The sequence below is a fragment of the Martes martes genome (genome assembly GCF_963455335.1).
Source record: "Martes martes genome assembly, chromosome: 8".
Classification (NCBI taxonomy): domain Eukaryota; kingdom Metazoa; phylum Chordata; class Mammalia; order Carnivora; family Mustelidae; genus Martes; species Martes martes.
Window position 1 is genome coordinate 123722346 of NC_137895.1, and position 12683 is coordinate 123735028.

The 12683-nt window shown below is 38.2% G+C and overlaps 1 protein-coding gene across 2 annotated transcripts in view; it reads right to left on the bottom strand.

Annotated features, from left to right (window-relative positions):
- NEBL (nebulette) overlaps window positions 1-12683 on the bottom strand; it is a 352919-nt gene that overhangs the window by 66159 nt on the left and 274077 nt on the right. Inside the window, exons 8-9 of one of the 2 annotated variants that reach the window (XM_080810107.1) lie at window positions 3190-3303; window positions 1469-1570 (exon numbers count right to left, since the gene is read on the bottom strand). The exons of the other annotated variant lie outside the window; for it this stretch is intronic. Of the exons in view, the coding sequence (XP_080666233.1) occupies window positions 1469-1570; window positions 3190-3303 (216 nt within the window). The remainder of the gene's footprint in view (window positions 1-1468; window positions 1571-3189; window positions 3304-12683) is intronic. 2 annotated transcript variants of the gene reach the window in all.

The following is a 12683-nucleotide window of genomic DNA, read 5'->3' on the forward strand; positions in this document are numbered from 1 at the left end:
GTCCTCAGGAAATTTAACTCAAGCACGGATGGAGAAGAGTCAAGGGCAGATGCCACTCAATGATCAAAATGGGATGGCAGAGACTAAACATGAAGAAACCAGGCTCTGAGAATAGAAATGTACCAACTTTTAGAAACAACCCTATGGGTCCTAGAGGGAAACGTGAATCTGAAAGGGCTGCTTGAGGAGTGGAGGAATGTGTGCAGAGGTGGAGAGAGGAGGCTTGCAATGGCAAGAAGTATGAATGAAATGTGCTGGACTAGAGTCTAATTCTGTGCCTGATAATCCTCTATGTCTCCTAGCCCACCCAACAGACAGGGAGAATGACAGACTGCTTTTCCTCCCAAGACCCAGTGATAAAAGTCAGTTAATTAATTTTAAAATCTCTGTGAATATGAATTATTTACACACGTAATCCACTTCAGGAAGGATGACATCAGTTGAGAAAGGAAGATTACCAAATAATGAACAGAAATTTCAACACATCAAAGCCAAAGGCAGACATTTTTAAACCTGAATTGAAGCTGTATCTCATTATTCAATAGTTCAGGAACTAGGTCTGGACTACAGATTTTTTTTTTTTTAAAGCCAGGACTGTGAGCATATCTCCTAAAGCTAATTATTTTCACATTCCTTGCCCAACAGAATTTTCCATCTGATCGTACCTGGCCCAAAGCAGATATTCAATACATCTGGATAATTCTGAGCAAGTGGGTGAGCATGTGAGTCATTATGAAAATAGATGCAGAAAAAACATGAGGTCAAATTACAGTTCATCGTCACCCTGAGCCATTCTGAGATGTGGGCAGTGGGGCACAGGTGAGCCGGGATCATCACGTTTGAGAACCCACGAAGTCAGGATCCACACGCATTAAATGTTTGAAACAGCATCCTGAAGGTGAGTTCTGATGGAATGATCACTTGGCAGCGTACACAAACATTTTCTTTAGGACATGAAAAAACCACTCGCTCCCCCTAATCACTTTGAAGAAACTGTGGAAACCCTCACAAGACTCAAAGTAGAGTGTCATTTGATGTAGGATTTATTTTTAGGGAAAATACAAATTAGACAATTTTGTATGTTACTGGGACCTAATCCCAAACACTCTGCTCTAGAAAAGAGCAGAGTGCATAAAAGAAAAGATCCTTGATTTAAGCCTGACTGCCACGTGGCTTCCATCTAACTGGGAAGAAGAAAGACAGAAAGAACACTTGTCCATGGGCTTTGAAACGTAGTTGTTCAACGAGAGAGTCTGCATTGAAGAGATATTAAAGAACCAGCAAGAAGCCCCTTCGTAGAGTGCAGCTTTGGTGGGGTTTAAGCAAGCAAGCCACTACTTTCCCAATGAGTTAGTTATTCAGGGAGGCGCGGCGCTCTGGGAGGAAGCAGGTGTGCTATGAAGCATCTGCAGGCAGCCTGGTTCCGTGGAGACACAGGGCACTTTGAGTTGCCATCCAACAGACTTACTCGGCTGAGCATTTTGCTGGTTTTCAAAGCATGCTCTAAAAACAGGTTTGGGAGATCTGAGACTGGCTCGTGCATACTTTGAATGTCTTTCTTGTACTTCACCTATGAAAATAACATGGAACAAAATACCATCTAGGAGAAGAAAAAGGTGCTTTTGCCTTATGGCCATCATTAATTTTTAATACATCATAAAGTACCAGGCAGTGGTAAATTAACAGGCAAATATACAAGCAGTCACTAGGTGGTGCTCGTTTACTACTGAATGAGTAAAAAAGTTAACTTCCGGGGACTTGCACATATTTTGATAATTGCTTTCATTGTTTACATATTTTAAAAGAGTGATGTTCACAGAATCAAGTAATTTTAATAGGCACTCTGTCTTCGAAACACAAAGACCAGCTACTACATTCTTTAGAAATTACTATCGTATTTTAATTACATTTTGGAGCAATTTCAGGGCTTTCAGTGTTCTTTATCCTATTGCCAACTTTTTGTTTTTACCAGCTGTTTTGAAAATATAATAAAATTAGTACTCATAATATTAAAATATTAATACAAAATATTTGACCACTTATTGTGTGCCAACACTTTTCTAACCACTTTACATGTAGTACATATTTAATCTCCACAACAACCCTAGTGGAGAGGTATTTTAAGCATCTCCATTTTACAGATAAGTAAACTGAGGCACAGAAAGATGAAGGAACAGTATTAGAGGAGGTAGAACAGGATTCAAATCCAAGCTGTCTGGTTCTAAACCTCCTGCTTCCAGGCTCCATGCTCTGGGTTGCTTTAAGTGTATTCCAACTCTATTTGCTTTACACTTTTACACACACATAGGATAAAAACAAAAGAAAAGGAAGCCATTCTGATATTCCCAGTGATCTCAAAAGACCCATTTCAATTTTTGGTAACAAACACAAGTAAGTTAAGGCACACAAATAACACATACTAAACATTAGTGAAAGTAAGAGATGCTGAGTCCCAACCACCTGGCAGGAGTTGAAAGGTTTAAGTGATCTAACAAAGCAACAATTCAACAATTCTTCATCTTAATACGTGTAAAGGGACTCCATATGTCCTTCAACTATAGCGAAGGGGTCCATTTTCCCCCTGTTTCCGTTTTCACACTCCGCCTAATTCTCATAAAAATTTAAGGCATCTTTTCTTGTAAACTGAAACTTAATTATTTTAAAAAAACAGAATGAAATCAAATCTGGGAAGAACTATTTCCGAGCATTTACATAAGAGATGGGAAAGAACCCATAAGCCATTACAAAGGGCAATTTCTAAATATCTCTTTATTATAAACTACCGTATACTAGGTTGTACTTTACAGAAGCCCAATTTCCTGAGCATAATTACATGAGTTAACTATTGTCACAACCACTAATTTAAGATACTACACACTCCTTTTTTTGCCAAACTCTTTAATCTATTTCTATGCTTAATCACATATAATAGTTTTTATTAGCAATACTATTCCTACTTATTAACTAAATAGCAATCAGTAACCATTAATAGCAACTTACAATAATACATTTTTCTCAAAAAAGCTTCAGGAAAATATGCTTCAGTGTTTTCAACTAAAATTACTTGGAAACTACATGATCTTAAGTATAAGTAATTGCAACACACTTGGGTTCTGAAAATGCAAGAATCAAAAGATATTGAAAATAGTTTTCTCTGAATCATAATTCCCGAATCACAAAGTAACTTACATCGCTCACCAGTGCGGTGGCAAGCTGACTTTGCCTAAAAGAAGCACTTTCGAGAGGATTGTAATGATGTTTCTTATCCTTCATTTCATTATCAAATTTTTCTTTGTATTTAATCTGCCATAAAAGAAAAAAAAACAGGATAAATTAAATAGCACATTTATCTTTAAGGTTTCAGAATGACAGAGTTGACTTTTAATTAGATCCGATAAAAGCTACCTTAAAAACGAATGGTAGCAAAGTTTAAATTCCTGGTATTTTTCCCCCGGTAAAGCTTAATTAGGCATAAAAAAAATTTTTATGCAAAAACAACCTCTACTTGAACATTGATCATAAATGCAATTAGGCATGAACTCAAATCCTATTAACAAGAATTATACACTAAAATCTCAGGATTTTTAAATGTCAGTTTCCATTTCTGCACTCTTGTAATCTATGATCAATTAGAAATTGAGACCACAAATGAATGAAAGTCTATCACATTTAGAAAATGGAACCTGAGCCCCAGAATTTGAATATGAATTTTCTTGAGGGAATTATTCCAAATACAGGACATGGTTTGGACTACGTTTTTTTTTTTCTCATCATTTCCCATTTGTTCAAAAATTCATTTTTAGGGATTACATTTCCTGAAATGTCCTGGGTCTATTTAATGTGAATTTTTATTCCTCTGCTTCAGCTCTCAACAGTTGTATTCAGCAGCAAACTATCTGTAATATGCACCCTGAATTATTTTTTCTCCTTTTTAAAGTAATCTTAGGGCAATCCAAGAAAGGATTACCCACTTATCCTATAGGACTATATAATTTTCTAAGGATAGAGAAATACGCGAATGTAGGTTGTGGTAACTATCTGAAATGTAGATATAATTCTTTACTGAAAACAAAAACTAAAAAACTAGTTACTCGAATCTCATACCCCCTTGGATGCCTGTCTCCAGGAAGAAATGCACAGACCACAACAGCAGAAATGTTTTGTTCTCTTGTAATATTTTTACAGTATTACAATTCTCATCATATTTTATGTTCTTACAGCATTCTCACACAATGCACCTTTATTCATATGTCTTACACCCATGCCTGGAAGTAATTTTTATTAAGAAGCAATTTGGGAATGCTTCCCATTATCTATTTTAATCGAATGTATTTTGGGTGATATCTTCCTCAAGGATACGCGTGTGATACCTGTGGGAGGGAGGCAGCTAGTGAAAATCTTGGGGGGAATACATTTGGAAAAGATTCCAACATGGCTTACAGGAAATATTTTCTGTTGCAGTTCGAATTGCTAATAATAGCTTTCTGATCTTCACATTGCCTTACAAACCCAAGCAAAACCTCCTTTATTCTAATTAGTTTGGGAAGGACTCTATAAAACAAGAAAAAAAATTCTGATTTTTGTAAAAAATAAAATATTTTATGTCTTGGAATCAGGAACAGGATCACCAGTGAAACAAACTGAGATCTCATTCACGACTTTCCACAGTAGCTGGCACCAAAGCCAAGGTTTTCCTGACCTGGTCCTCCCCTAAATACTCAATTCCACTCCCTTTGCACTCTCCACATCCCTCTGCCAGCGCACTCTACACCCTATTTTAATTTCGTCTCTCTAGGTTTTTAGTGCCTAAAGAATATTTACTTGACAATGAGAGAAGGCTCTTTTTTTTTTTTTTTTTTTTTTTTTTTTTTTTGAGAGAAGGCTCTTTTAACTGACTTCTACTTGAATGGCACTCTTGACTCAGCCAGATTCGCTAACACTCTCCACTTACTGAGCACAACATTTTAACTGATGGCCTGGGTGCCCTGAACAAGCTCGGCAGCTGGTAGCTATTTAACCCACTAACCGATCCAGCTAAGCAATCCTGGCTGGCATCACATTTTCCTTCAGTTATTCAAATTCTCCAACCTCGGCCACCATAAACTTCTTAGCTAGGTCTTAGCTAAGTGACAAAAAAAATAGGTTGTATCAGCCTATTTTGTATCAGCCTAACCCATGTCTGCACACAACATGGATGGCGCAGAACTTGGAAATTAACCCAATACATTCTCACCTGCCCTGAAACCCCGCATTTGTTCCTCCCAAGTGAAGGTATGTTTCCGAAGAGCAATCATTAATCCACAATGCAATGACTCATCCCACCTCATGGTAGGAGCTCAGCAAAGGCTTGGTGTAATGAGTAGACAAAAAAAGGAGTCATCAGTATGGACTGATGATTGCTTTCCAGAAGTCCGTGAGGTAGGATGAGTTCCTTCCTGAGGTTGGGAGTGTGACCAAGATAGACTCTCTCAAGACTGGAGTCAGTAATCTTTCCAACAGCAAGTCTGACTTGATCACACTCGCTTAAAGTGGTTTAAAGATACTCCCAGCACTTCTGCTCCCATTAGCTAGGAATATAAATTTGCCAAAAGTCAACTGAGTTTGTCCCTACCCCCGTTTATGCTAGCTATATTTATCATAATCACATGACTTAATTTAATACCGCAAACACTGACAAATTTACTGTAAAAAGAAATTTACCCTATGAAAACTATGTTATTTCCATGAAAGATTTAATGAAAGCAATTCCCTAAAAATAAACTGCTTTCAAATTAAGGGTAGTCAAGACAACCAGGAGAGTCAGGAGTAGGATGTAAATAATGTAAAAGGTTCTGCAACTCAGGTAGATTGGCAGTATGTCTTTGAGCTAAGTGTCTTTCAAAATGCAAATCACAGACCAATGCATTGTGATTATAGTTTGCGAGAAAAACAAAACTCCAAACCACAGCTTCATTTACAAAGAAAAAGACTTTTCACTGTATCAAAAGATTGGTGAATAAATGTACACCTATGTGTGTTGTATTAAACTGAAATATTAAGGTACGTGCACGGTCTTTATAATTCCTCCTTCAACTAATTTCTTCATTTAACTGACTATGGCTCTGAATAAGATAAAAGGTTTCTACTAGATAGATAGATACAGATATAGAGATATAGACATTCCACTAGACACACACACATAAATATGCATGTATGTATGCATATGTGTGTTTATACACCTGTGCCCACTAAGTCCCCATCTGTGAGCGAGGCCCCGGGGACATGCAATAAGAAATGAACTTGATCACGTCCAGGCATGCCTGGCGCTAGTTAAGCAGACGCTGGAAGGGTGAGCTGGCTGTAGCCACAGAGGGCAATGAGGCCATGGACCATGTTGTTGCAGAGGCTCTTCAAGTCAGGGGAAATGAGGTATTTATGTTACAGTTTGAAGAGTGTGTGCTTAGTGAGTGGAAGGGAGGAAAGGGCTGAGTAGGAGGCGTCCTGATGGCATGTGCCCGAGGGAACAGCATGTGGATAGCCAGAGAGAGGTACACACAGCATGGTCAAGGAATTTAAGAACACAAGGGTGGCAGAGGTTGGGAGATTACAGGAGAGGCTGGAGAGCTGGAATGATCAGGTCCTACAGAGCCTTGCAGCTGCCGTGGACCTTGGTTTTCATCCAAAGGCCAGTATGAAGTCCTTCTTTGCATTTCTGTGACTTGAGCAGATTTGCTATTGGAAGGATTTCTGACTCCAGTCTTGACAGAGGGTATCTTGGTCACACTCCTAACCTCAGGAAGGAACTCCTCCTACCTCATGGTAGGACCTCAACACACTCAACACAACTCAACGTAATGAGTAGAGGAAAAAGGAGTCATCGCATTACGGACTGACGACTGCTTTTCAGAAACGTACCTTCTCTTGGGAAGAACACTTGCCAGGTTTCTTAGCAGGTGAGAACGTGTCGGGTTAATTTCCAAGCTTCACCCCCTCTGTTGCCCTCTGCCCTTCGTGTAACTGTGATGGCGTGCAGACAGTAGGAATGATTCCCTGTGCGACAGATGATATAACCTGTTTCTGCCACTTAGCTAATAGATACTCGTAGTGCCTGACCTCGGAGAACATGAATAACTGAAGGAAAACTTGATGCAAGCCAGCACTACATTGTTGGATTTTGATTAGATTTAAATAGTTCAATATAAGCAGAAGCCTGCGCTTTTTTCACCTGATGTTTTAAAAGATAAATTTATAGTAATACTACCCTGTTATTAAAGACGAGTTTTCCCTGGAAAGACTAGATTGGACTATTTTCTAATTTTGGACATTTTTAGTTATCTGTGTATGTCTGCTCTCCCATTTGACAGTGAGCAAGGAATAGATCTTTATGCCTTTCTTCATTCCTAGTGCCTGGCATAATGCTTTGAATAGACTTCGCACTTATTATATGTTTATTAAAGAAATATAAATTGATGATGAAAATGATAGGCAAAGACTCATGACTCATAGAATGAGTCACACCCTGAGACAGGTGTCGGAACTCTAATACTCCTCTAATTCTCCAAGTCCACACACACACACACACACACACACACACACAGGCACTGTTAAATTGATTGGAACTATATCCCATTAGGAAGAAAAAGAATGTATAAAGAAATGAAAAACAATAGATTTTAAAATATTCTATTGGGGGCACCTGGGTGGCTCAGTGGGTTAAGCATCTGCCTTGGGCTTAGGTCATGGTCTCAGGGTCCTGGGATCGAGCGCCGCATCGGGATCTCTGCTCAGCAGGTAGCCTGCTTCCCCCACTCTCTCTGCCTGCCTTATTGCCTACTTGTGATCTCTCTCTCTGTCAAATAAATAAATAAAATCTTGTTTTAAAAATTTAAAAATAAAAAATAAAATATTCTATTGAATCTGCATTGCACTTTATAGTTCCAGCTAGACTTTTATCCATTCGTTCATTCATTCACTCATGCATTCATGCATTCACTCATTCAAGAAATATTTATGTAATGCATACTCTATGTCAGTTACTGGGATCTATTGAAGAGACTGAGGAATCAGCTGATAACTGTGTTCAAATATTTGAATTTAGAAACGGCATTTGTTCTACTGCAGAAGGTAAGTTTAGTATTGTTAGGCAGAAGTTTTAGCCGAGATTTCTGCTAATTATAATGTAAAGAAGTTACACTTCAGCTACCACCTGTAGGATGTGCAGAAATTATTCCGATGAACATGAGAAATGTTTTCCTGAAAGCTTTCTCTGACCTCCCAAAGTAGAATATGTACCATTGATAGATCTTTGAAACATCCCACGCTTGCCCCAGGTACACATTGCTACCATTATCTGCAAAGCTCTCTGAGCCGGTGGGTCTTCCCCATTAGGTTGTAAGCTCAGTGAAGGCAGGAGCTGCATCTGTCCCGGGAGTTCACCCTTGAAAACCCAGCCCCACACACAGTGTCTAGTGTGTAATACCTGCTTCGGTAATGGTTTCATCTGAACAAACACATGGAGCGTAATATTGAGAGGCAATTCTTCCACTGAAAAGTAGGGTCAGGTAACTCTATGATGTCTTCAGATTTTGATATAGCCTTATAATAGATTTTGGTGAGAACTTTAGTTTTTTTCATTCCTTCCCCATATTTTTATCTATAATAATCATTCTTAAGTTTTAATTTCCACTTCAATACCTCAATATCATTCTTTCTAAAATGGGGAAATACCTGTTTTGAAGGATCATCTAAATATATGATTCTACTTTCAAAAATTATTAGTATTCTATCTATTCAGTTGGTATTTCCTGAGGCAATGTCTGTATTAACCTCTATAGTGGGCACAGTTTTATTGTTCCTGAGGATAACAAACTCACATTTAGGTGATACAATCAGAAATGATCAAGTAGGCATTACTGAATACTAGAGGTCACAGAACTGATGTTTTGGGGAAGAATAATAAAAATCCCAAATTCACATTCTTCCAAAATATGCATGGGAATTTGGTATGCTTCACATGTAGCAAGCATTGGTCAGCTTAGGTCCTAATGAGGGTGGACTGGGGGCATAAATTACACTTCTTAGGAATAATTGGGTACATAAAATAAGCTATTCAGAACTAAATGCCATTCCAATGCAATATTCTCCTGAAAGTATTTAATAGAAGCCTGATATTTTTAAATTATAACAAATTATAAAAAAGTACTCATGTGACATCACTAATTAAGCACAGAGTAATGCAAATGTTCCCAAAATTTGTGATTATATTTCATGCAAAATCATGGTTATGTCTGCCCGGAGGTTTGAAATCCATTCACACCCTTTTTTCTCATTCACACCCTTAATTCATGATTCAAATATAGAAATGGATTACAAACTGTCTCAATACCAAATTGTCTCCCTCAGACTTACTCGTTTAACCAGCACATGACTCCTTTCTGGGGAACTTTATTTTTGAAGATTTCTACCACTATTATGCATTGAGCTCGACACCCTAAAACTTGAATTTTAAAATTCGGTCTAGTCTTTCCAGGTTATTTCTATAGTATCATATTAGTTATTTAAAATATATCTGTCAGGGCACCTGGGTGGCTCAGTGGGTTGAGGCCTCTGCCTTCGCTTCGGGTCATGATCCCAGGGTCCTGGGATCGAGCCCCTCATCGGGGTCTCTGCTCAGCAGGGAGCCTGCTCCCTCCTCTCTCTCTGCCTGCTTCTCTGCCTACTTGTGATCTCCGTCTGTCAAATAAATAAATAAAAATCTTTAAAATATATCTGTCACTCCTATCCTTGTAATAAACGTAGTAAGAAGCAAAGTGCTGTGAAATTTATCTCTCTCTATGCTTGAGTACTCTGTGTGATCTAATTCGAAAATGCCTAAGGAACAAAAATGCAAGTGTTTCCCATTAATTAACCACAGAGTAAAATAACTGCATTACATAAAAAACACACTTGGCAGACTCTGACCCAACTGTTTCTTACCTCTTGCTGTAAGGTTTGCGTATTAAATGAGGTGAGAGAAGAACCAAATTGTTTCAACAGGTCCCTTGCTCCCGTCTGACTGGTTCATTCACTCACTATACATACAGACCCAACATCCTATTTTCAACCCACACTTCACACATCTGAGTGTCTATCTCTTTACCCATACTCACATCTCCAGAAGCAATGCTTTCCCTTAACCAACTGGTTTCAAGACCATTTGAGAAAGGGAGAAATAGGTGTTGGGTTCAGTGATTTTGCTATGGTTTTAACATAAATGTTACCCCTTATGCTTAAGTCGATCGCTTTGGAAATAAGTTTACTTATACTCATGATTGATTTCATTTACATTATAAATATCATCAAATCTAATGATCTTGGTGTTTACCAACTTTTTTTTTTTTTTAAATTATAAGAAAGGTAGGGGCACCTGGGTGGCTCAGTCGTTAAGCTTCTACCTTCGGCTCAGGTCATGATCCCAGGGTCCTGAGATCAAGCCCCACGTCAGGATCCCTGCTCTTTGGAAAGCCTGCTTCTCCCTCTCCCACTCCCCCTGCTTGTGTTCCCTCTCTGGCTGTGTCTCTCTCTGTCAAATAAATAAACAAAATCTTCAAAAAATATTATAAGAAAGATATAGAGGATCCTAATCCTAAAAGTTTTTAAGGAATTTTAACAGATTTAGTAAGGCTTTCAGAGGCCCACACTTGGAGAAAACAACGGAAGAGTTAAACTACAATAATATCACTTAAATTCATTCCTCTTAACTGTTTCTGGACAAGGCAGTGTTCCAATGATCCGAAGCCTGACTTCTAAACCCTGTAGTTCAAAGCTTCGCCACAAGGGGCACTGGGCTTTGCAGCCCCACCTATGGATCAGATTCACAGAGTCAGAAAAAAGCAGACCCCAAAGGACATCTTTTCATCACAGCCAGAGAAATAACTGTTAGGAAGAAAATGGAAACTTTGATAATATACCTTAATTATCAGCGAAAATGAAAAGTAAACAAATAACACAATGCCACATCCCTATACCTCCAATTTTGGATGAAATTGAACTAAAAGCTGTCAAAGAAGACAGTACAACTAGATTTTTATGTAGAAGTTGCCATAAAATTAATAGTATTTCCAAGTCTGAATTTTACACAAAATCATATCACTGTCCTTATTTCCACAACAAAATAACACCTTACTGATTTTGCACCGTGAATGAGCTACAGAAATGTGTTTAATTAATTGGTCTATGTATATTTACAGAGGTCCAGTCTGTGCCATTCTATAATGATGAGTTAAACACATGTCAACCCTGTCCCCAGGAAGCCTGCTGTGTGGTAATAAAGGAGATATTTAAACATACACATATAGGGTCACCTGGGTGGCTCAGTTGGTTAAGTGTCTGCCTTTGGCTCGGGTCATGATCCTGGGGTCCTGGGATCGAGCCCCACATCAGGCTCCCATCTGCTTCTCCCTCTCTCACTGCCCCTCTCCCACATTCGTGCTCTCTCTCCCTCAAATAGATAAAATCTTTAAAAAAACATAAACACATATATAAATATGACTAATATAGATTGTGTTAAGAATAATAAAGAAAAAGAACTGAGAATAAAGGAGAGAGAGAAATACAATTTCAATTGGCAACTCAAGTACACGACCTTGAAGCCAATACTTGGGTGTAAAGAGGTTGGTTGGGAGAGTGCTTGCCAGGAAGGGAAATGGGAGATTCTCCAAACCAATTAACATTCCCATTCAATTTGAGGACAATATTTATAATTAAATTTTAATGGCAATCTAAAATGTACTTTTTATGTTTCAAACCCATTCTTACCAATACATCACATGCAATTTTAGAACAAACACTAGTTATTATAAATACAAAAGTTTCCTTGATGTTATAAAACTAAAAGAATTCCATTCAGCACATAGATAAATTTCCAGTAATAAATTAAGATGATATATGAATATATTAACAAATTAACTGCTCTTGGAAGAATTAAGATGATGGCTTCAACAGTTACTTCACTAACATTTAAGATACTTGTAAATACACCAATCTCATTATCTTGGCAGATGAGATTTCACTTTAATTTTTTTACTGATTTTTTCTCTTAATTACTTGACCATAATGTTATGTGCCTTCTAAGTTTAAACAAGGAGACTAGAGGGGGGCAACTGGGGGGACAAAGCTATTGTACAAGTTAGCAGGAAGGGTTTTGTGTTTCTGCTACCTTTTCTGGGTTCAATCCCACAGAGCATAATTTCCTGGTAAATTGGGAGAATTCTGCCCCTTGCTTTCTCATTCTCGGCTCTTCGTCAGGCAGGTCTTATCCCCACAAACCTCGAGTGCCTCCTCACTTCTCCCTCCCTCATACAGTGCTCCTGGTACCATCTGCTCTCTCCTTCCTACCCCTGCCCCCAGGTCCCCTGCTCATTGCCATTGCCAAGTCACTTCCCTTCCGGGTGTTTCTTTGCCTTTGAGTGCTCCTGTATTCACAATCTGACATTAGGTTAGGAGCAAGAGAGTATGTATGTGATCTTCAGAGTTGCCAATGAAAATAATAAACCATAATTTCCGCCCTTATCTCTAGTTCATATACCTGAAAATACAAATGGAACATATCAAGTTCATTCCAGAAGTCCTATATATTCATCTGAACACTTTTCCTTTCTTCTGATGAGTTTTTACACTCAAAATGCAAAAATGTTGTGGAAAAAATAAAGATGATAGATACAATG